This window comes from Anoplopoma fimbria, chromosome 1 (genome assembly GCF_027596085.1).
Source record: "Anoplopoma fimbria isolate UVic2021 breed Golden Eagle Sablefish chromosome 1, Afim_UVic_2022, whole genome shotgun sequence".
Classification (NCBI taxonomy): Eukaryota; Metazoa; Chordata; class Actinopteri; order Perciformes; family Anoplopomatidae; genus Anoplopoma; species Anoplopoma fimbria.
The window spans coordinates 21,093,014-21,116,618 of NC_072449.1; the positions used below are offsets into that span (position 1 = coordinate 21,093,014).

Consider the following 23,605-nt stretch of genomic DNA (forward strand, 5'->3'; position numbering starts at 1 on the left):
TATTGCAGAAACCAGCCACTATAAATAAAAGCTCAATTGCCTGTCATGTTCTCTCAATGATCAATAGAAGTATTTTCCCATGGACCACTGCTAGGTAGGCCAAAGAAAAATACTACTTTTATTCCTCAAGGAACATTTGAAACAATAAATTAGCCATTCTGGGTATTCAATGCAGATTAATCAGAAATCAATTCAAATCCTTCAGCCAGCAGCACTTTATTCAGATATTCATGAGAAATAATCTATGCAGGTCTTTATTCCATCCAAATATTACCCAGGTGATTTTAGTGATTACTCCCTCAAAGCTCAGAACAAATGGTGCTCTCCCATCAGAGAACGTCAGAGCCTGCAATATTTCAGAATAATGTTTATCACTTTGTTTTTTAATTCCTAAATTTCATTTTAGTAAAGCAGATGAAACAAAGCCAGGCATTTTTTTTTTTTCATTGATCCTTTCTTTATTCCGCAGTCCATTAAGTAACATTATAGTCTTTTAAGTGACATTGCTAAAAAACGAGCAAGATGCATCTAAACCGAATAAACTAAATGGCTACTGAGTGTATTCAAACATGAATTGGTCCTTGAAAAATAATAACAGAATGGGCAAAAAAAAAACTAAACAATAATAGGAGTCATTCAAGTGCATAACACTTTCCAGTCCTATTGCGTCCTGGGTTTCAGAAGCACTTTCAAGGATGCCAGCTGGTTGTCATTAATATCCAAACTAACCTCTGTGGCCGTGGGTGCAGTCAGTCATTTCTGAGGCTCTTCTCTTCATAGCCAGCCCAAAAACCCCGGCCACTCCTAATCATCGTCGTCATCATCGTCGTCATCGTCGAAGTGCATGTGTTGTCCTCTTGGGGCAGTCGCCCACGTTTTGCCATAGCTCTTCGTGCTACCTGTAGACTTCTCCTGGGTGGTGATGAGGTCTATGATGGCTGTGATAACAGCACAGTCTTTGGACTGACGATTTTGCCAGTCCACGGGAGCAGGGTTACGGATCTTCTCCTCCAGCAGAGAATCCAGCTCTTTCTTTAAACTCTGTAGAAAAGACAGGGGAAAAGAGAGGTCAGTAAAATGAATCTCATCATTCGCTATGTTGTGAGTTTGCCCTTTGCTTACTTTGACAAGGTGAGCTATGCGTGCCGGGGATCTGAAGACGATCCACTTGTCCACGGCGATGGTCTCCTGGTCCTCATCTTTCTGGATTGTGATGTCTCCTCCAAAGAACAGCAGCGAGAACGGGGACGCCTCGGTGCAATCGTAGAGGAAGATCTGAGGATACGCAGAGAGATGTCGCTAACACACAACGACAGCAGCTTGACAGTAAACACGCTTACACAGTCAGCGATAGGCGCGGGATCATTATGACACACTGTGCCCGACAGCTATTCTGTGGTGTGGGCTGAAAGTGTCCCATTAGTGAAGAGAGGCTGTGCGAGTTTGAAATGTGTTTCAGTGCCTGCAGTGTTAAGAGAAATGTCATCTTGCCCTGTCGGTGAATTTTACAAATGTGTTGCACTCTTTCCCATCCATTTTCCTCCCTGTGCTCTACTGACAGCTGCTCATGCAGAGTAGCTTGGCTATCGATACCCAAATAAAAAAAAAATACCATCTTTTTTTTAAACAAATGACAAAGTACGTAAATTTGTTTCACATATCATTGAAAAATTGAAGGTATTTAGACCGATAATACAGGTGATGCTATATATAATGCAATCAAAAGCCACAAAGATTACATAAGCAGTAGACCGAGGTAAAAAAAAAAAAGAAAAAACGATTTCAGCGTTGAAGGCAACAGACTGAAGTGTTGAAAATTAGCATTAGAGGAAGGTAGAGGTAGGTAGGTGGAGTGGGTTGGAGACAAGGAGAAAAAGGAAGCAAGGAGAGAGCAGGGACAACTGCATTTGCCCCATGAATATGTAATGTAATGGACCACCAGGTGCAAGTGCGTCAGAGGAGATAAAGTTTAACGTCATCACTCACTTTCCTTCCTTTTTTTTTTCTTTCTAGGACTTTTTTTTTCTTCCTTCTCTCTCACTTAGTAAACAAACGACCTTGACAAGCTTGCACTCTCTCAATACCTTACTTTTATATGTGCACAAAACCACTAAAAAAAACCAACAGAGTTTAATGATGGCAATAATGATTATGTAATCCAGCAAAACACTTTTCTTCATAAAGACCAAGGCAGCAAAGTGAGAGACAAAAGGCACAGGCAGCAATCATAGAGGACATGAAAGGTGTTTTTCCTGCTGAATGGTGACATATAAAAGGAGAGATGGTACAGAAAGAACAAAGACAGACAGCTGGAAGGGAGGCGAAAATGGGACTGTAAAGAGGGGTGAAAAAAAGATGAGAATATGGAGAGGTAGAGAGGGTGGCAGTCAGGGGCCGCATTGGCCGTTTTGCCCCACCACCACCACCACCTCTTACATTGTGTCTGGAAGCTTTGAAGCACGAGAGCCTTTGAGGGCGAGTTGAAAGGCAGCGTTTTAATCAAATATTCATTCGGAGTAAAGCTGGAATAAACCACTGGTCCCTCTTTCCACTCTCACGCACCCTTCAGAGGGGACGCATACAAAATCAACAAGACACAGCAATACGCACTCCAATGTAAAAAAACACAACGGTCATGCAGCCGGGTTGAAACACAGGTCATTGCATTCTCATGTAACCTCGTCTACTCACACTGCTCGTTCTCATCTTGAGGTGGTAGATGAGCCATTTATAGTTGAACTCAGTCTCTTCAGCATTCACTGATTTCGGGTGGATACACACCTTTCCATCAGCTTGGGTGTACACCTTAACCCTGAGAAAGATAGGATGTTAGAGTGCATGTATTTGTCTGGATGTTAGGGTTACGAACAATGGTAAAACCAATAGATAAACGAAAAACGACCATGATTATCTCGATAACCGACACAGGAACAGAAGGGCAAATCTTTTTTTTGTAGGTGGAAAATCGCACCAAATTTCTCTGCGACTGCCACCGTGCACTAGAGTATATGGCAAAGAATTCTAGTCAATAAAAGAGGTACTCCACAGATCTTACACAAAATAAATCAGAAGCAGTTCTAGAAACAACTTTTGGCTTGTTAATACAAGGCAGAACGAATGCCTCCTGCGGGTACCAAAGACAAGTTGAAACATGAAAGTGACACCGGGTTTCTCCTGTGTGTCAGCCAGACAAAACCAACCCGCTTGACTGCAGGGAACAAAGCTGCTTGTACCAGACGGCGGTCTGATCTAGCAGCAAAACAAACAAAGAGTTGTTCATTGAGCAATGCGCCCATTAAATACTGAAGTTATGTGGTGCCATCATCTGAAAACTTTCAAATGGCTCAGCATTCCAAGTGCTGAAAAAATTACTTATGCAGAGGAAATGACCCTGGCAATTTCACTGTGCAACTGGGTCTAAAGCTGTCATTGAGAGAGCCAAACAGCAGTGACAGGCCTATGTGAGAGTGTGTGTCTGTCTCCCTGTTGCGTGCGTCTGTCTTTTTTTTTTTTCATAGCAGTCACAGCCGTTGCCCATGACAGTTGCCTGAGGCCGGTTTTATGATGACTGCATTGATCTTCAGCTGCAAGAGCACCTCTGTTTTTGACATTTTTTCAGCATAGCCGCAGGTAATTGTCACAGGATCCTTACAAAACTCTTACCTGAGAGGTCTGATGAGATATTGGATTGTGGAGGAATTTTTTTTTTGATCCAATAAGAATGATTGTGTACTCTGCAGCTCTTTCCTGTCTGTCTTTGTTCATCGCACTGAATTGGCAGACTCACCTAGGCCTCTTTTTGCTGCCAGATGGTCTGATCGTTGCCACCTTCGGGTACAGACCAGCTACAATCACCGCCTTGATCAACATTTCATTGTCTGATGAAGGAAGTAAGAGTTGGAGAAATGAAAAATGAGCATGTTGCATATTGTATTGAATAACTGCTCCACGGTCTGGTTTTAAGATTCGTAAGAAAGAGCATTTTCAGACAGTTGAATTGCAACCAGCTGATGAATAGTTGATTCTTAGTTACCGGAGTTGACATTGGATTTGTAGTCTTTGGGGTCCCTGCTGCTGACAAAGCCTGTTTTCATTAGGTGCTCAGCAAACTGACCCTTCATGTTGTGCAGCATCTGAATGATAAAAGACAAATTGCTTTTAAAAATGCTGAATGTCCTCATCTGCCTGGGCAGAGGTCAACTTAAACATGTAATGTGGTTTTATTTTCAAAGCACATCCGTATAGAGCTTAGCACAACACTCATAATCAGCCGGGCTGACCTGGAGTGTATTGGCAGACAGGAAGTTGTCCCAGCAGTACTCCCTCTCATACCTGGCACCACGGTGTTTTGCTTCCTCCCAGCCCTGGTCAATGTAAGGATCAATTAAAAGCGAAACAATTTACACAGCAGACAGAGATAAAAGACAGATGTGACAGATGTGGGCTGTCTTACCTGGAAGGCATTGACAATAGTGAGGTGGTCACTCTTGGAGTTTTTGGACAGGGTCCTTCTCCTCATGTCTGCCATCTTCTCTTTACCCTGAGACAGACACATGCATTTAATATTCCTTTAATGCCTACTTCGCAATGAAAGAAGAAGAAGGAAGTAAAGTGCAGCAAAGTGTTGAAGTGTGCCCGTGTGTCGCTGCTGACACAAGCTTTCGTGTCTGTGAACTCAGTGCCCTACCAGGGGTATGAAGAAAGGGTCTTTGAAGCTGAGAGAAGCAGCAATGGTGAGCATGGGGTCCAGGCAGCCCAGCAGAGCTCCAAACAGAATGAGTTTGCCAATGTGAGGCTCCACAGGCAGGCGAGCCAGGTGGAAACCCAGTGCTGTCAGGTTCTCTGAACGGTCCAGGGCGTTCTAGCACACAACATGGACACAAAAGCCAGACGAAAATCACACATCTTTAGTCATCAATAACTCAACGCACTTTTGTTTTTTAAACATATCCACATAATTAACATCCCAAAATATAAAACATGCAAAACAAGCATCCCCTTTGAGTTTCATTATTGTCACATACCACTTTCTTACATTAATTTGAATTGTGTAAAATGCTATTGGTTCTCAAATGACTTTGGTACATTTCTTTGCCGGCAATATAGACTTTGGTTTAAAAAAAAAGTATGTAATGTTGATTAATGCTGAAACGATAAGTCAATGAATTAATTAATTAAGTCATCAGCACTAAAATTAATGCTAAAATATTTTGAAAATCAATTCATTTTTCAAGCAAAAAAAATGAAACTTTCCAAAGTCATTCGACTTCATTCCAAAATGTGTTAGTCTAAAATCAAAAAATGATCAATTTACTATAACAAAACACCGTTGATTTGACAAAACAAGCTATTTTAAAACATTAACATTGATATTAAGTAATAGAGCAAACAAGACAATAAAGATAATGTCATTAATTGTTAGTTGCAGCCGTCTTGTTGTTTCGGATTTGTTCTTAACCTCTCTTAAAAAATGTATTTATGATCTTTACTCTTTCTTACCAGGTCTAGGAGGTTCTTGATGGCTAGGTTGACGGCGTTTGTAGTGGGAGGGTCCAGGGATTTTTCCAGGAAATGAGCTATAGACCCAAGGTTCAAAATCTAGGCGGCACACATCACATTACACATTCATCAGCAAAAACATCTCATTATTTTTATATTAAATTCCCCTCTCTTGGTCCAACTGCTTCTCATTTGAAGAACTGAATTGTGGGTAGCACAGTATATAGCTATAGTAAGGTCTACTGCAGTTAGCTTTATGTATGTAGCTTCTCATGGTTTGCTACTATTGAGTCAACAGTATTACCATTAGGTCTCTTAGTGAGGGGCTGAGCACAGAATCAAAATGATGATGACAAAAGATGATACACTAAATACCTATTCACCTCCACATAAATAGAGATTTTTAAATACACCAAACATCTACCTGTGAGAAATTGAAAAGTAAGGAAGCGACCAGATTTCTTTGTCTGACTAATAGGTTGGTGTTGGCGTGCTTGTGCATTAGAGTGTCTGCTCAGGGTTAGCATGTTGTCAGTGTTTCTCTCACTCTAAGGACAGCCTGATGCATTAGTCCTCCTCTCACCCACTAGCTTCAAAAACCACATCACACAATCCCCAATACATCCAAGTGAAGTAGGGGAACACACACACACACACACACACACTCAAATGCATATTGAATAAAGCCACCGGTGAGAACAATCATTGCAAACACTAGAACGGAGTGAACTTTGGCTTTATGTTCCATTAGCACGGGTTGAAATTTGTCTGAGTGGAGTATTAGGATTTAAAAAAGAGGGGGAAAAAAAAATAGTAAGCAACCAAAGAAGAAGAAAGCGCCTGTTCATGTTAGAGGAATGATTTTGTTTTTGGCAAAAAGGGAGCGAAAGGGCTAGAGAGCATAAGGGCATGAGTCAGCCCAGAATGTTCATCCCTAGGTCTCATTAGGCAGGAGAGGCTGTAATTCAACTCAAGACCAAAAGCAGCAGCGCTGTCCTCGTTCCCCTTCTGCACTCACTAAACTCATTCACGGCAATCCTGTCCTCATCTCAACTCCCCAGACAACACCTATTTGTCTCTATCTGTCACTCTGTCTCTGTCTTTCTTTCTCTCGACATAGACAACCTTGATCTGCAGGCAGAGCTCCTCCAGTGGTGTCCTCATGATTTCGGGTAATTGATAGGCATCCAGCAGGCTGGCCCTGAGACCATTGTACAGGTGATAGCACTTCCCTGGACACACTCTGGATATATGCACAGAAGCAGAGAGAGGGACAGAGAGGGGAGAAAAAAAAAAAAAGGTAGCGTGTTACATCAGTCCTGTGACAAGAGCTTAATTTAAAAATCAATGGGATGAAACTTCACTCGGTAAGCAGCTCCTGCTAATTGGGCCTTTCTCCACTTTGATGTCAGAGCTAGTTAAAAGTCTCGAGTCAATGACTGGAAACAACCTGGGAGTGACTACGCTTTGCCTTTCTCAGTGTTTACAGATGGCTAGGCAGGAAGGAGTGGGCTGTTGGGAAAGACTGACAGAGGGCTGAGATGACAGATAGAAGAGGAAATAGTGCTTCCAGATAAGCATTGCATACCCAGAGGCACGAATATACAGTGTGCCCTCGTTAAATCCACACACATACCTGCCAGCTCGTCCTTTCCTCTGTTTGGCATTGGCCAGGCTGACCCACTCTGCTGTCATCGTGCTGATGTTGTTGTTGGTGTCAAAGTTGGTCTCCTTAATCTTGCCTCCATCTATAACGTAAACAACGTCATCTATGGTGATGCTGTGAGGAAGAGTAGAGAGAGAAGAAGAGGGAGAGACAGAAAAAGTGAATCTGGAATAAAGACCAAATCAGACAGAAAAAAACTCTTCAAAGCGGTCCGTGACGAATGCTTAGCTAAGATTTGCACGCAATCATTCAGAAGTAAAGAAATAAAATATAGCCCTCTGGTAGGTTTAGAGTCTATATTTAGTGGAGTGACGTGAGGGGAGTGCAGGCAGCTTCTTAAATCGCTCAGTTTGTGTGTGCACGATGCGCTGTGAATGCATTAACAAATTGCGGGACAGAGACTGTGTGTGCTCCATCCAAGCCAATATGACAGACTCCATGATAAATAAAAGAAATGTATGCTAATTAGTCCCAAATCTGCTGGTTCTATTAATGATTTGGACCTACTGCATTACATTGGTACACACAAGCACACACACATACACGCCAGACTGGGACAAAGAGTCATCACTTCTTCTTTTTTTTTTTTTTTTTCATTTTCCCAAACTTACCAGATGTAACAGCCAAAAATACATTTTTCAAAAGGAGTAAGTACAAAAGCTGCACAACCCCCCAAAAAACACACACACAAACGCACGCACACGCACGCACGCACATATTCACATACCTGGTCTCAGCTATATTGGTAGCAATCACAATCTTTCTAACTCCAGGAGGAGGCCTTTTGAACACCTGAAAAGAGTAGGGGGGGGAACATTAGATTGGACTTTTGTGATATTGAAGAGGGAGTAAAGAAGGACAATCGGCACACACAGAGACATACACAGTTAGAGAGATAGGCCCAGAGAGAAACAGAAGAACACTAACCTGCGTCTGATTAACGGTGGGCATGAGGGAGTGCAGAGGGATGATAATGAACCGGTCTGAAACAACAGGACACAAAATAAAAACTCAAACAAAGAAACGTTTGCCAAATGAAGATAATACTTCTATTGTGTGAGGCTTAAGAATTATATCTAAAAATGTAACCTTGAATATCCTGGTAAATAGCAAGAAATCAACAATCTGTCACCATCTGTTCATCTTTGGCAACAAAGCTTATATTGTTATTTAATATAGACAGAAAAACACAAAAACATTTTTTTTTTTTGAAAATCCAATATATGTAAAGATCCCCTTCATTAATGTTTTATGACTTGTAAAAAAAATGTCCTTGGAACAAACCCAAAAAAAAAATATTTCTACTCCTTCTCCATCAATTTCAAAATGTTTGAACACCAGAATACAAGATGTCTTCTTCCTCACTGAAAAGTCCATTCTCAATATATGTGCACTTGAGGTTTTATAAGTTTTCATATCAAACTAGGGCTGCAACTAACAATTATTTCCTTTTCAACTCTACACACTTCTGTATGTTATATTGGACCAGAGTCCAAACTAGTCACATAATCATGTTCGAATAGGCATCTAATATACATTTAAGTTGGGCACAGACAGAAAAACATTCTCCCTTCCAACAGCTGAATGTGAAAAGCAGCCTTCTAGTTTCAAACTCTGCTCATACATTGTTCTACACGGTGAAGGTCAAACATCCGAGTGAAGAAAATTGTTAAGTGGAGAAGTACTTAAAAATCCCAACCGTAAGTGAATAATGATCTCCTCTGAAGTTTATCAACACTAAGGTCACTTGAATGTACATATATGCGTTTCCATGCGTGTACCTGATTTGAACATCTGCTGAGCCACAAGCAGGTCATTGAGACCGCTGATGTTGTCCCAACCAGGAAGGAAGACCAAGATTGCTCCTTCCTGTCAGACAAAGATACAACACAACACTTTTAAGCTGAAAGACACACAAAAAACAACGGGGTTTTAGAAGAGAAAATACAACAAGAACCAAACTGCCAACAGATACAAACAGCCATTAGCTGGAGGAGCCTCAGCAACAACTGAGCCCAGTGAGCAAGATGCCCGTGTCCTCGGAGGAGCTGAGCCGAGGAAGATGGGAGATGACTTGCCCTGAGCTCCAAAGCCTCCACATTTGGCTACACAATAGGCCCTGACATTGCCTGCCAACATCATAATGACAACAACATCTTCCCACTACAGGGCAAAATTACCACAGTGATAGACTATCTGAAAGCAGCCAAAAGAAAAAAAAAAAAAAAAAAAAGGCAATTAGTCACCTGGAAAATATAGAGGCACACAAATGCAAGCTGAGAAAACATCAGCAGGATAAACAGATGATGGTGGCTAATGAAGTTGGAGGTATTCCAGTGCAAGCTAATTTATGCACAATCAGCTGTCTGACAATGGAAAGGATGACCACTTAAAGTAGTAGTCAGCCCCTCAAACATAAAAACAACATCATATAATGCTACAATGGATAAAGATACCTTGAATGATTGATTAGGGGCAATTGTATTATTGTAGCGGCAAAAAATAGGACACAAAGAATAATGCAATGAATTGAACTTGCGAGATAAGATACCTAAAATAGATTTACAGATTACAATCAACTTTTAAGAAATAGAACATGTTTTTCTATTAAACTTTTTCTCCTTTTAACAAAATGCCAAACTTCTCAATGCATCAGTGTTTAATGTCACCTGACCACAAGCAGCCATTCAAGATTTTTTACATTATTTAAACACGGTCTAAAGTTTGGCAGAGTTTCCTCATCTCTGACCAAAGAATAACTAAACAGAACCAAACCAGGATTTTGATGCCAGTTGCTACAAACACATTTCAGTCAATACACAACAATGATTAAGGTTTGCTACCTGGCTTTGAAATCATTAACTACTCACATAGTCTGAAAAGGTCAGAAATAAACAAATTCAATAATTTTGCTTCATTAAAAGACCTAAAATTTAACAAAAATTATAGTCAGGATAATATTAGGCTGGTACAAAATAACCCAGTCTTTAAAAAGGTACTTTCATTTCCTGAGAGGAAGGGGAGATGAAGAACAGACATAAAAAAAAATAGCTTCCGGGTCCTGAGAACCTCTGCCTTTTAATTAAAGCCAATTATTATCACCAGTGCTCACATATTGGCACCCACTGGGGACTGGATCTGTGCTTGTTAATGTCCGTGCATGTGTGTTGTGTGAGAGAAAGAGAGGGGGAGAGAGATGCAGGCGGTGTGCCATGTGACAACCTGACAGAAGCACATGTTCACATACATGCAGAACAGAAAGCGGCTCTGATTAATTCCAACTAAAAATCAAGTAAAGGCACAGCGAGCTCTGTAGTGTTAGGCAAGCACACACACCGCTCCACGCACACACACACACACACACACACACACACACACACACACACACACGTTCATTATTGCCTGTATGTCAACCCCCTAGGTGTCTAATCACGGATTCCTACAAAATAATTAACCAATCATCACAGCAGAAAGTCTGGCAGATGGTCCATATCCTCGGTTCAGAACTCCGTCACAGAGATCAGGCAGTGCCCTCTCAGGCCGTTTGACAATGCCACGGCGAATCAGCTGGTCCACTGGCTCGGGTTGGCCATGACTGATGGGGATACGGCTTCATAGGGGAAAGGATAATTATTCTGTCTGACTGCGTTAGTCACATCTCATTCTGGGCCTGTCACTTATTCCTGTTTCTCTCTCCGATGCACCACAAACTAACAAATAAATTAAACTGGTTTCACTTCAATTTGGAAATATACAGAAAAAGTGAGAGCAGTATCAATTGTTTTCCTTCCATTCAAGTACTTTATTTCCTTAGTTGTCCTCACTCTTGTTTTCTCCCTTTTAATAGTGACAAATGCCGACACTGAATGGTACTGCTCTTGATAATCGGTTTCATTGTGAAGCTTTGTTTTCACACATGTCAACACTGACCTACGTGACTCTAACTAGAAACAGTTAAAAAAAAACCTTGAACAGGGGATTTCCTGAAAAAGTAACAATTTTTCTAATGTTTTGAGCTGCCTTCATTTCGTCTGCACTTGCAACTCCTGATACGTGTGTAGTTATATCTAAAACATTCCCAGAGTAAAAAGAGACGTCTGATCTGACTTAGTTGACATTATACTCCACATTAACAAAGTCTGAATTGAAACCTGAAATAAAATCAAAACGAGGAAAAAATGGAAATGAATGTGCATTGGGAGAGCATCTGTTTCGATCACTCATTAGCACAGATCTGCTGCCAGAATCTGTGTTATTTCCTCTGATCCAATTTCGCTCTGTGTTTGGAAGCAAGCCCTCCCTGTTCCTCCCATCTGCTCTACCTAGGAATGTACTGTACGTCTCTCCTTGTCAACTAATCACTTTTATTTGATCTGAAACCGTGTTCCTAATGGAGCACTGCTCTGTCCAGCTTTCTACGATCAAAATGTTGGGAGCTTTTCAAGTCAAAGAACAAAAATCCTTGAACAGGACAAGTGACCACGGAACAAACTCCCAGGAATCCCATTCAATGGAGAACAATGAACTTCATTAAAAAAAAAACTAATTTAAGACACCAGAATTTTGCCACTTTCAGACGGCTGCCCTGAAACCAGACATACGAAGTTAAACTCACCTCCTCCTTGAGCACAATATGGCGAATCAGTGCCACGATCAGCTCCAGGTCAATCTTGTCATCATTGTCCAACATCTCCAGTGTCTCAATGGTGTTGTCAGAGTATCTGTAAAACATGGGACACAGACAATGAATAGAAAGACAATCCAACACATTACACTGCAGATCAGCAAAGAATCACAGGGGGGGTGGGGGCGCTTATAAATACTGCTACTTTAATTTATGTCATTACCTCAGTGCCTTTTTTTTGTTTTCCTTTTAAACAGACTCAGTGAGCATTGATCAAATAATTCCAAAGTATTTTTGACTTTTTTTTGGCAACCAAATCTCTTGAATCCTGAACACACTGCTGAAACCTCAGAATAGTCAGGATGAATGATCAATATATAAAAAAAGAAAAAAAAAAAGAAAAAGTGTTTCTATGGGCACCTGACTACTGTTTTAAGACAACGTTTTACATTTTCATTTTTGTAAGACACAGCCATGAAATGCTAAATGGGCTCTAATCTTAATTTGCCACTTAAATCTGAATTATACTTACTAAGTTCGAACTTACTTTACCTGCATACAGTGTATTAAGTGGCATTTAGCTTTGCTTAAAGCTCTGCCCTTGACTGTCATTACATGATTGTAGGGTTGTGCGTTCAGAAAGCGTTGGGCTTGAGGACACTTTCTACAATAACAGTACACTAGGAGTAATCATGTCTACATCCTCTCGCACTGACTCAGTGACACAGAGCAGTAATAATGGTGGCAAAGCAAATAGACTGCACTGCAAAGAGCTGTATTAAATGAAAAAAATAGTGTTTGTTGAGTTTTATTGAGAAGTGGAGCTGGTCCCCTCAAAAATGTTGGAGCAGTTGCTGGATGGAACCCCCCCCCACAAAGATTCAGTAGTAAATTACAGTTGTTGTAGTGTTTGTTTAGCCCATGTTACCTATGCATGTAGTTACATTAAAAGGCGCAAATGAGCTACAACATTGTCTTTTGCATACTTCAGCCACCTAAGGCGTAGGTACAACACATCAATGCAGATGTACAAAATGTGTGTTTACCTAACAAATCTATCAAAGGATCAAGTGTTCCAAAGCACTTACCCTGCTCTACATTCAGCTTTTAAACACTAATGTAAACGTAAAGTTCAAACCCGCAATGAAAAGGAGTTATTCATTTTAAAATGTTAATGTCACTAAGCCATATCCTCCCATTCGCCACCTAAACAACACATCTATCAACCTGGCAGCTGCTCTAACAGCTTACTACCCAGCTGTTCTCACCAACTCACCTGCCCTGCAGTGTGTGTGCATAACAGGGCCAACTCTCCTTGTATTCAGCCTCTTTCTCCTCCTTCTCAGGCCTGGAGTTGCGCCCCTGCATAAAGCCTTTCTTCCATGAGGGGCGACGGTCCTGATTCTGGGGACGATACCTGGCAGACACAAGACCCCATTAAAACAAAAAAAGGGTGTGTATGGGTGCATGTTAGCCTGCGACTGTCTTTGTATGTGTGTGTTTGGGAGCAGTGTTGTTCTACCTGGTCATCTCCACAACGTCTTCAAGTAGGAACTCCTCAACTGGGAACGTCAAACCAGGGATGTGGATCATTGGACAGTTGTCTAAAGGTTTGACGTGGGGAAACAGGTGGATGAGAGGGAGGAACAATCCAAAACAATAAACCTGCAAAATCAGTGGTGAACGAACATCATTTGGTGGGCTGCATACCAAAATATTTTGAAAACTTCTCTGCGTTGAGCGTGGCACTCATGAGGATGACCTTGAGGTCATCCCGATGGGTGAGTATTTCCTTCACAATGACGAGCAAAACGTCAGATTGCAGGTTCCTCTCGTGGATTTCGTCCAACACCAGGTGGCTGATGCTAGACAATAATCTGACACATACACCAAAAGTTAAAGAAAATGTTTTAGTCAGTGGTTGATTTTAGGTTAGGTTGCTCTGTGCGTTACAATACCCATACGTCGATACTATTTAGTATGTCAGAAAAAAGATTTTGCATGTCCCAATACAGAGTATGTCAAATGCAGTATGCCAGAAATACTATGATGTCCTACTGCATACAGTTGCATTTTACAATACGCAAGCCAGCATGCTTTTTCTGGCTATTCTGACCCACAATCCTCTGCGCAGCAGATATTTGAGCAACAGGGTCAAAGTTCAAGGTGCAATGTTATGACAAAGTAGTGCGTCCCATTTGAAGGCATAAGGCATGCAACAAAACATACTTTGTAAGGGCAGCTGCAGTACGTACTATAAGTAAAAAGAAAAAGTATGCAATTTGAAAGGCAGTGCATATGTTCTCAATAGGCCTAAAAAATAGCTATTTTGTGTCCAGTATGTCTGGAGTTTAATACTTCTGCCAAGAAGATCTTTTTTTTTTTATTGTTTTGCTTTTCTTCACAATGTGCTGCATGATTCTTGAACCATGAAGCGTAGGTGCAATTTTATTTTATTTTTACATTCTTTGGTTCAATCAGTAGCTTTAATTAGATGCCGTATTTGACTGACTTTTTATATCTTATATTAGATATATAGATAGGTCCAGTTCATAAAAAAAAAAAAATATATATATATATATATATACCGTATTTTCCGCACTATAGGGCGCACTGGATTATAAGGCGCACTGTCAATGAATGGTCTATTTTCGATCTTTTTTCATATATAAGGCGCACCGGACTATAAGGCGCATTAAGCGAAACAAAACAGTCAGTCAGTCAAACTTCCTCCACTTCCGTACCATTGATTCATTAATGTTGAATTCTCTCGCAGCTGCTCTATTCCCATGTTCTCCTGCGTGACTGACAGCCTTGAGTGTTCAGTCCGCGTCGTAAGCGTGTCTCTGGACAGGAGCCATGTTGGTCCTTATACACACACACTGTAATATTATGGTGAAGCACAGTATGTATTACTCCGCGACGCTCCTGACTACGGTGGCCGTGATGCTGCTGCGGTGCGGCTTTGTAGTTTACTAAGTCTACTAAAACATGTTGACAGAGCGCCGTGTACCACACAAAATCACTTCGAGGTCAGTAAGCACAACCAGAATTAATCCATATATAAGGCGCTCCGGATTATAAGGCGCACTGTCGTTTTTTGAGAAAATTAAAGGCTTTTAAGTGCGCCTTATAGTGCGGAAAATACGGTACACATATTTGGGTCAGTCTGACATATTTTGGGTTCTGTGCATATCTGTACAGCAGTAGTTTAATGATGAGTAAGAAGGCTCTGTGGGACTGAAAATATAAATTCATCACTTGATGGCTGGAAAAAAAAAACTGACAAGGGTAAACATAGCTGCAGTCCATACAACTGTCAGCTTGTAAGCAAGCTGCTGCGTAAATACATCTTAATGCCAAAACTTGCAGCATTTTGCCAGATGCCCTGTAGTCCTAAAATGACTCTCTAGAGCTTTGCCAAGTCTGAACAGACCATGAAGCAAGACAAGAAAAAGCTGGCACTCTCACTTAGTCTCTGTGTTGTTTTTTTTCCTGAAGACACTCAGAATGCAAGGATGAGGATGCAGGGATGAGTCAACAGAAGCTGTGTGTGTGTGTGTGTGTGTGTGTGTGTGTGTGTGTGTGTGTGTGTGTGTGTGTGTGTATGTGTCTTCATTTCTCTGCCTATGAGAATGGGGACCCATACTAATGCTCCTTCCACAGACAGTAGACAGTCAACCACAAATCAATGGGGATAAAACAGAGTGACGCAGATGGAATAAGAGAGTGGAGGAAGGACAGTTGCAACAAAGACCCAAAAAGGAAAAGCAGAGGAGAAGAAACGCAGGGAAAAGATGTGACGCTGATAAGGAAGCAGGGCTGGGGGGTGACTTACGGATCTGTGCGAAGCCACTGAAGAATAATGCCTGTTGTACAGTATAGGACCGAACCTTGTCTCCGTGGTAACCGGCTGAGAAATAGAAACAGAAAAAGACTTAACATTTCCCAAGTGACACAAATTAAGAGTAGTATAAAGTGAAGACAAAATATACCAGAATGAGTCTCAGGTTTCTCTGTTAATCTTCCTACATTTGTGTATGCGACTTTAAAAGACAATATATAATACAATACATTTTTTTTAAGTTAGGTGCTCTAAGATTGATATTGAATTATTGTCAGTCTGTACACAGAAGTTCACATTAAGCAAAGATTGATGATGCTTAAAAATGTTGTCAATACAGAAAATGCTTTCTATAAGTAATGTAATTAGTTGTAATAGGCACTTGTGTTCACACTATCTTCATATCATACTTCGCACAAGTATTACAGATGAACATTTTCTCCATTGAATAGACATCTTGAAATTACTTCTCATTTATTTTAATACCAAAAGGTAGGTGTATATACACACACCCACACACACACACACACACACACACACACACACACACACACACACACACACACACACACACACACACACACCCACACACACACCAAGCAAATACACAGTGGACCTAATAAGATCATCAATGCAATGAACCAACAGCATATAGAAAATAAAGATAAGAAAACAGATAATAAATAACAGTGATATAGATTGACAACAGCAATTAAGCATGTTTTATTAAAAAATTAAAAGACGCTCCTGAAGGAGCAGCTTGCCAGGGGCAAGGCGCTGTGGCTGGATTTACTTGCTTAGTGGCCTCCTGGCAAATAGGAGCTGCTGTGCCGCTATTAACCCCCCGATCCATTCATCATTCTCTCTGTGCAATGTGTGCAGTTTGTCAATACTGCAATACTGGTGGTAGGTTTGCTGCCTGTTTTTTTTTATTTATCACAAATTTATTTTGTAATATGTTACATGTAGGCCTGTTATAAGAATTACATGATTGATTTATTGTACAATATATGGACATGACCTTGATATTTTTTACTTTATTGATGTACTTAATATATATGAACATGACCTTGATCCTTTTGTTGACCTCCATATTGCCTGTTGTGTTTACATGGGTTAATTTATATACTGATGTTGTCCATTTATGTATCTGTGCTGAAGAGAACAAAATATGTGTGGCTAACAAATAATCTAATCTAATCAAATTTAATAAGCGCATCACCAACACTTCATCCAGCAGAATGGGTTTTCCCTCCCATTATAAGACTTTGAAAGGGTGTACTCCATTATTCTGCTATACTATTACCATTATATCAGTGGCATTGTAGCGTTCTGCCATCACTACCATGAGATGTTATTATACTTTGGCCCATCACACACACCCACCCCCGTCACAGACACACCCCGACACGTAAACCAATCCATTCATTCGACATCTGTTTAAATGGCGACCACGCTAAAATCCAAGATGGCGCAGTTTACGAAGAGCGGTGAGACCGTCCTGTTGGAGCAGAAACGTGGCTGTTCGTAGTCCCTCTTTTTTTTTTTTTTTATTTATCTCTATCTGAAACCTCCTCCGCATTCCGTTAGCTAGCTCGGTCACGTCCGGCTCTCCTAACGCCAACAGACAGCTGTTTCATTAATTAAAACATCGGGCCATGTGTTAGCAACCAAAAGGAGAACGGCTGCTCACCCACCATTACAGGTAAGATGCTAATGTATGATTGACCCCTAGCTAACATGTTTGTGCACTAGCCAAAGCTAGCATAACGTCTTTGGTACTGCTAACTTTATGTGTGTCTTGTTATTTTAAATGAGTCAAATTAAATAAACAATTATTTGGCTGCAATTCTTTTTTTTTTTTTTTTTTTTTTTTTTAAACTTATTTAGTGTTTATGAACTGTAAGTATTTGGTTAACATGTGTCTTGTTTTTTTTGTTTTCAAATGTCATTGTACTCTTTACTGTCTTTATAACAAACTTTTACATTTACATTACGTCTTAATGTTGAACTGCACCCATGTATTGTAGAATTACCCCCCCATACGCAGCCCCAGAGTGACCGATCAGGAGTGTTATAACCCAGAGAGTAAGAGTAAGTACCTCTTTTTTTTTTGGAACATAGTACTTTGATTTTATTCATGGTTATTTGTTTATGTTTATTGGAAAACCTTTCAGATCAATGGCCCCTCAATCTGCTTCTATCCACAACAGTCCAGTTTTCTGCCATCAACCAGTGCATGCCAACTGACAATCAGGCAATTTTTCTTTGTATTTATTTATTTATTTTCTCTAGGTCACAGCTCTGGAAAGAGAAAGTAGGGCCGTCAGACCAGTGTGACAACTGCCACAAATTGTTTCACACCATTTATGTGGACTGGGAGAAGCTGCTGCATGCTGATGACTGATATTGGTGTCTTGGTTGTTCATTTTGTTTATCCATTTGTTCTTTTCTTTGTCTAGTCTTTTTTTTAAATTATATCACTGAATAAATCATCTCTACCATCATTTGCTCTAGTCATTGTTTTTAAAAACATCAAACGCTCATGTTTGTGGTTATAGGATACGATAAATCTTGCTCTGTCTAATGATAGTAATTGTTATAGACACGTGTGCATTTCTAATTGTCATACATCAGCTGGTATTTTGCAAGTGATTGAATTGAGAAGAGAGTTTGGAAAAACTCAAAACAGAAATTAAGGATATTTTAATGCATAATTCTGAGTTGTTGATGCCTGACATGTTATTGCGAAGGACAGAAGTATGGTCCTGAATGAGTTGACAGCATTGATGATATTTCGGGTGACCCCGGAATAACTTAATTGCTACAAACCAGCAATTCCCAATGTTTACAGCGAGGTGATGAGGATGTCTGAACCACGTTAAGGGTAGACCGTACAGATGAGCTAGAGCAGAAGTGGTTAAGCTAGCTGAGTTTTCACTGGAAGTACGTCAACACCACCATGTGTATAAAGCCTATTCATGGGAGTTCTTTAGACCGCGATTGTATCTTCCTCTGGGGTTTCGTGCTACAGCAGCTGTAAACTAACCCTAACGGACTTGTCAGAACCTGGACTTAACTTCACTGGATTTCGAATGACTCGCAGGCAACTCTGGTAAAAAATCTGTTAGCAATATATTTTGTTTTCCCCAAGTGAGCTGAATTGAACTGGTCTGATTGTGGAACTGGATTATTACAGTTTTGGGGATTTATTGGGAGTGGGAAGTATGGACTGGATTTTGGAGTTTTCTGGAAGGAATCATTTTTTCTGCTGTTTTCTTTGCCTCCACTACAACTATTACTACACCTAATTGAGAATTTAGATTTCTGTTGTGGTGTTTTGTTTGTCAATCTTTCCCATATGCTTTGCTTTTGGGTATATGTTCTTGAGGGTTCTAGATAAGAGTGTTTTTTTTATTTTATTTTAGTGTGTTTTATTATGCTGGGTCCTATGTGTGAGACACACTCCTCACACAACACCCTGTAAGCATTAAGCTTACATGGCCCCCAGAACAGTTGCCTGGTATTGAATCAGATCGTTGCACATATTGAGAAATTCCAGTCACCTTTCATTTTCAGTAGAATGTGGAACAAGAACTAGAATTGGAGTAGAACGTATGTTGAACTGTTTTGTTTTTCCGTGTTCATTTGACTGGTACAAAAGAAAATGGCGATCATTGCTAGTTGGTGACAAGACACGTCAAGAATCGTCGCAGCCGGTCACTGCGATTACTCTGTGCAGCATGTTTGGGAATGAACTACAATATAACAAAATAATGCTTTAAAGGTTTTTCCTCACTTATTAGTTTGGACTTCCAGTTTTGACAAATCGTGCTTTATGTCTTCTTCACTCACGCTGAGGAACTTCCACTGCGACGACATGTGTGTGTGGTTGTGACATTACTAATTGTGCTGCTGTCTGCCGACATAAATCCATAATGAGGCGGTGGCGGCCCACGTTTGTAAACGTGGCCATTCATCTGGGAAACATTCTGTTTTGTTCGGCTGCCAATTTATCAGCGCATCTTTACTTGAAACTAATAATCTCAACGATTTTCATTTGAATAAATGTCTTAAATCTCTTATCCATCACAGAATAAGATTACACAATGGTGATTGAGCCTTTGGCTATGTTTGCAGGATGACAGAGAGGCAACTGTTGGTTCTAAACAACAATGGCGGCTCCTAAAGAGGTTAGCGTAGATGCTGCTATAGCATCAGTTATGTCGATAACTTTAAACAAAATATGTTCGAAGAGACCTCCTTACCTCTGCAGGCGGATTTGGTAACCACAAGAATTTCCATTCCCTACACTTTCTGCCCTCTCTGCTGCTACACGCTCTGCTACCTGAGAGGAAGCACGCACAAAACATAATCAGCATTGTTAAAAGAATATCCATCTAAATTACGTGACAGTTGAGGAAAATGACATATGCAGCCCATAAACATAATATCACACTACTTAGCAACCACATCTATCTTTGGTAGGCACAAAGCAACATAAAATCCAACATCATCAGAGCTGAAAAACAAACAGAGTACAGACCGAGATGGCACTGATGCGACGAGGCTGCGTGCAGACCACACGACACATCGAGCCCACGCCTCTATTGATGTAGTCATCCAGGATGAACTGGGTAACCTGGGTGGTCTTTCCACACCCTGTTTCCCCACTCACCACCAGGACACGGTTCGAGTTGATAAGATCAACCAGAACCTGAGTACAGAAAGATCATGAGATGAGGAAGATACGATTTTATTTAGCAGAATAAACAATGACGAGGAAGAGATCGTTTGCTTTAAGAGTTGGTGGAATAAACAAAACTTACCTCTTTTTTGCCATAAGATGGTAGTCTTTCCCTGAATTTCTGAAGGAAAATAATTGTAGACATTTGTTAGGACTGAAGAAATTCAATAAAATGAAGAATAGTTTTTTTTCTTGATAACTTAATGATGGGTTCAGTTTCTACATACCATAACATCTCTTATTTAAATCTTACAAACCAGATTATATGCAGTGGGTCGACAGTAAATCAGTAATTCCTCAATATTCACTCAGCAGAATAATGTGACATTATAATATTGTGATACCATGAATAATCTGCTCTGTAAATTCATTTTTTTAAAACATTTACCAATATTTTACATATGGGATATTATAATATTTCTGTGAGATATTAATTCACCATATTGCCCAACCTTACTCTGTATTATGGTAAATCTCAGAGTACAAAACAAGCAAAATAATTCTTGCAAATTAACATGCAGGTTTAACTAATTATCAAAACACATGCTGTGCCCATCTCCAATTATCCTATAGTTGTTTTAGCTTTGGTTATTTTTACTCCACTCTTCTTTGCTTTAGAAACTTAATCTTCCCCACAGAAATAATAACGCAACTTTTTTAGTTTAAAAGGTATGCATTCTATCTAAAAAATATATGTCTAAAAAATATCTAAAAGAATATTCAAACCAACAATAAGTCTGGCGCAGACACATGATAAAATCATTACATTTCACAATATGAACTTGATACTAATCTGTATGCTCACCAGCATTTCTTTGTACTTTGGATCTGATTTCTTGCTCTGCAGATCTCTCTTTAAGCGGTCATCAAGTAAACTGTCCTTGGCTACTTCATGGATTAAGAACTCCAGGTCCTTGTCTTTCTTTCTCAGTGTCGCTTTCTCCTCCTTCTCCTGCTGCTCTTCTTCATCATCATCCCAAGTTTCTGGAGGCTCATCTTTAACGGCTGCCTGGGAGAAGTAACTAAAAGGAAAAACATTAAAGTGCGTAAATATCCAGAATGCGATGGATCACCAGACAATATTGGTTGTTTTGTGATTACCGTTGCGATTTATGAGTTGCTTTCTTCTGGCCTGGAGTAACTTCTTCCTCCTCGTCCTCAGATTTGAGCTCAATCTTGTTTTTATCCTCTTCCTCTTCCATGTCCCCATCAAAGTAACTGAATGCACAAATTTGATAGGCATTTAAGTCAGCACTCGCAGCTGAAAAAATAACTGACACTCCAGACACTTTCCTCCTATCCAGTTTTCCCAGTTTCATTATGGTAAGCCCAAAATTACAGTGTGCAAGTCTTGAAAAGAATAGCTATACAAGCTGTTCTTACCAATGACCACTGCTATTTGACGTAGAGGCTCTTGCTTCCCTGCCATCTCTCCATGGACCAGGGCGATCATTTTGGACAGAGCTGAGCAGTTTGGTAATATGCTGTTCTCTGGCCTCATCCATCTGAACCACCGTCCGCTGCACATAGACATGGAAAGGGGAAAGTTTAATAGTAACCTTGCAGTTAACCTGCACAAATGTGTCACCAGCATTTGGTTTGAACCAATGTTATAAGTGTTGTACCAAATTATATATTACACCATTGAAAAATCCCATTGAATCCCTCAGAAATGTGAAATCCATGTAACAGCGATACACATGAAGTCATTTTTGCATTTCAGTGATAGCTGAAGGATTACTTGCTCTTTTAGCACTATGCAACTTCTGTTGTTACTTCTCTGCCATATCCCGTGAATATGGTTGGCTTGCTTTAAGCTGTGAAACCAATTATCTCACCCTCAGACTTCAGATGCCCATTCAAAACCCAGTAAATGGAAAAAAAAAACAAATCCAAGTCTCTTCGGCAAGTGCAACTTCATGCAGTTTGATGACACAAAGTTGGAAAAACATTCAGGGATGATGCGTCTATCGTTTAGGCCATTGTCCACCCACTAAATTGATCTATAATAAGATGTCTTAGGATCTGGGTGGCGTACCACATCCACAATCTGCAGGATTTTGCCCACAGATTAGGGTGCACATTTCTGCACATAGACTTTGTGCTTTGAACCGTTTGCCAATTAAAATCAGCATATGCCCCACACTGTGCTTGGGAATATGGCACTCTGAACTCAGGTGACCACTACAGGTGTTAATAAATTGGCGAGGAAGGAACTGTCACCTGTCATCATAACCGGCTCTGCTCAACACAATTTGCAAGAGCACGTAACCAAACACAATGCATACCGATCTCCGGTCACCCTGCTTCCTCCTCACGGCTCCGTATTTCGCGTACCACATGCCGATCTCACGTCCCTTCAGGTGTGGAGGGGGACGGTCCTGTTGTCCACCTCCACCTTGGTCCTGGTCAAATTCGGTACTGTGTCCACTCGAACCTCCTCCTCCTCTTCCTCCTCCTCCTCCTCCTTCTCTGTCCCATCGTTCTCTGCTTCCATCTCTGTATCCTCGACCTCCTCTTTTGCCTCTTCTCCCTCCTCGACCACCGTATCCAGAACTCATACCGCCGTCAGAAACAAGCGGTGGTAGCACCGGATGCTAAAACGCTGTTAACCAGCAAAGCTAGGCAATGCTACAGTGTATTGGAACGTTAGCTACTCGCTAATGCTAACGTTGCTAAGCGGCAATGCCTAGCTGTGTTGAATGGACGTGTGCGTCAGAGACTGCAGTTAAAGCTACGTAGCTGCCTACTGTTCATTTCTTGATAGTTAGCATTAAATGTACAGTTGAAAATGATAACCCCCCCACCACTAGTTAACGCTAACTCCTAACACAGCAACAGTCAGATGATGCTGTCAAAATGCAATTCTTTAGTATGGTGCTTGTTCGAGTTCATCGGCGTGTCGCACAGAGATGACGTCACAAATAATTTCCAGCTGCCTAATATGGTCGTGGCAGCGCTCTGTGATTTGTTGTACAGATTGTGCTTGGTGAATGTGGTGGTAGCCTCCTTTTTTTTTTTACCACGTTTTTTACTTAGCCTTGCAACTTTTATGTTAAATTCGCAAATAAAACAAATATTGCTATAAGTCATTTGCTTTAGATGTTTTAGGTTATTTTACTCTCAGGCTCTTGTTTTACTAAATAAATACAAATGTACAATGATGGCAGTGTAATAACAGGATCGCTGCTGTGTTTGTGAAACGGCTCTGACAGACATTATTAA

At 40.5% G+C, this 23,605-nt stretch overlaps 1 protein-coding gene and 1 long non-coding RNA gene across 3 annotated transcripts; one reads left to right on the forward strand and one right to left on the reverse strand.

Moving 5' to 3' along the window:
* Window positions 1–432: 432 nt before the first annotated feature.
* dhx36 (DEAH (Asp-Glu-Ala-His) box polypeptide 36) lies at window positions 433–23,279 on the reverse strand. Of its 2 annotated transcripts, XM_054617688.1 has the most exons (26): window positions 22,669–23,279; window positions 21,764–21,900; window positions 21,482–21,598; window positions 21,186–21,402; window positions 20,463–20,501; window positions 20,180–20,350; window positions 19,902–19,981; window positions 15,628–15,702; window positions 13,500–13,666; window positions 13,312–13,393; window positions 13,066–13,206; window positions 11,781–11,886; window positions 8,947–9,034; window positions 8,093–8,148; window positions 7,893–7,957; window positions 7,136–7,279; window positions 6,625–6,742; window positions 5,500–5,598; window positions 4,688–4,861; window positions 4,454–4,540; window positions 4,281–4,364; window positions 4,034–4,133; window positions 3,788–3,878; window positions 2,692–2,812; window positions 1,123–1,275; window positions 433–1,041 (listed from the first exon to the last, which is right to left on the reverse strand). In XM_054617688.1, the coding sequence occupies exons 1-26, from the start codon at window positions 22,939–22,941 to the stop codon at window positions 805–807; spliced, it is 3,222 nt and encodes a 1,073-aa protein (XP_054473663.1). In that variant the 5' UTR covers window positions 22,942–23,279; the 3' UTR covers window positions 433–804. The 2 variants fall into 2 exon arrangements, with proteins under 2 accessions (XP_054473663.1, XP_054474283.1); XM_054618308.1 differs by lacking the exons at window positions 433–1,041; window positions 1,123–1,275 and adding an exon at window positions 2,057–2,467.
* Window positions 17,116–18,134, forward strand: LOC129109078 (uncharacterized). The gene is made up of 3 exons (XR_008531994.1): window positions 17,116–17,338; window positions 17,664–17,727; window positions 17,929–18,134. It is a non-coding gene; the product is annotated as an uncharacterized LOC129109078 (long non-coding RNA).
* Window positions 23,280–23,605: the final 326 nt, after the last annotated feature.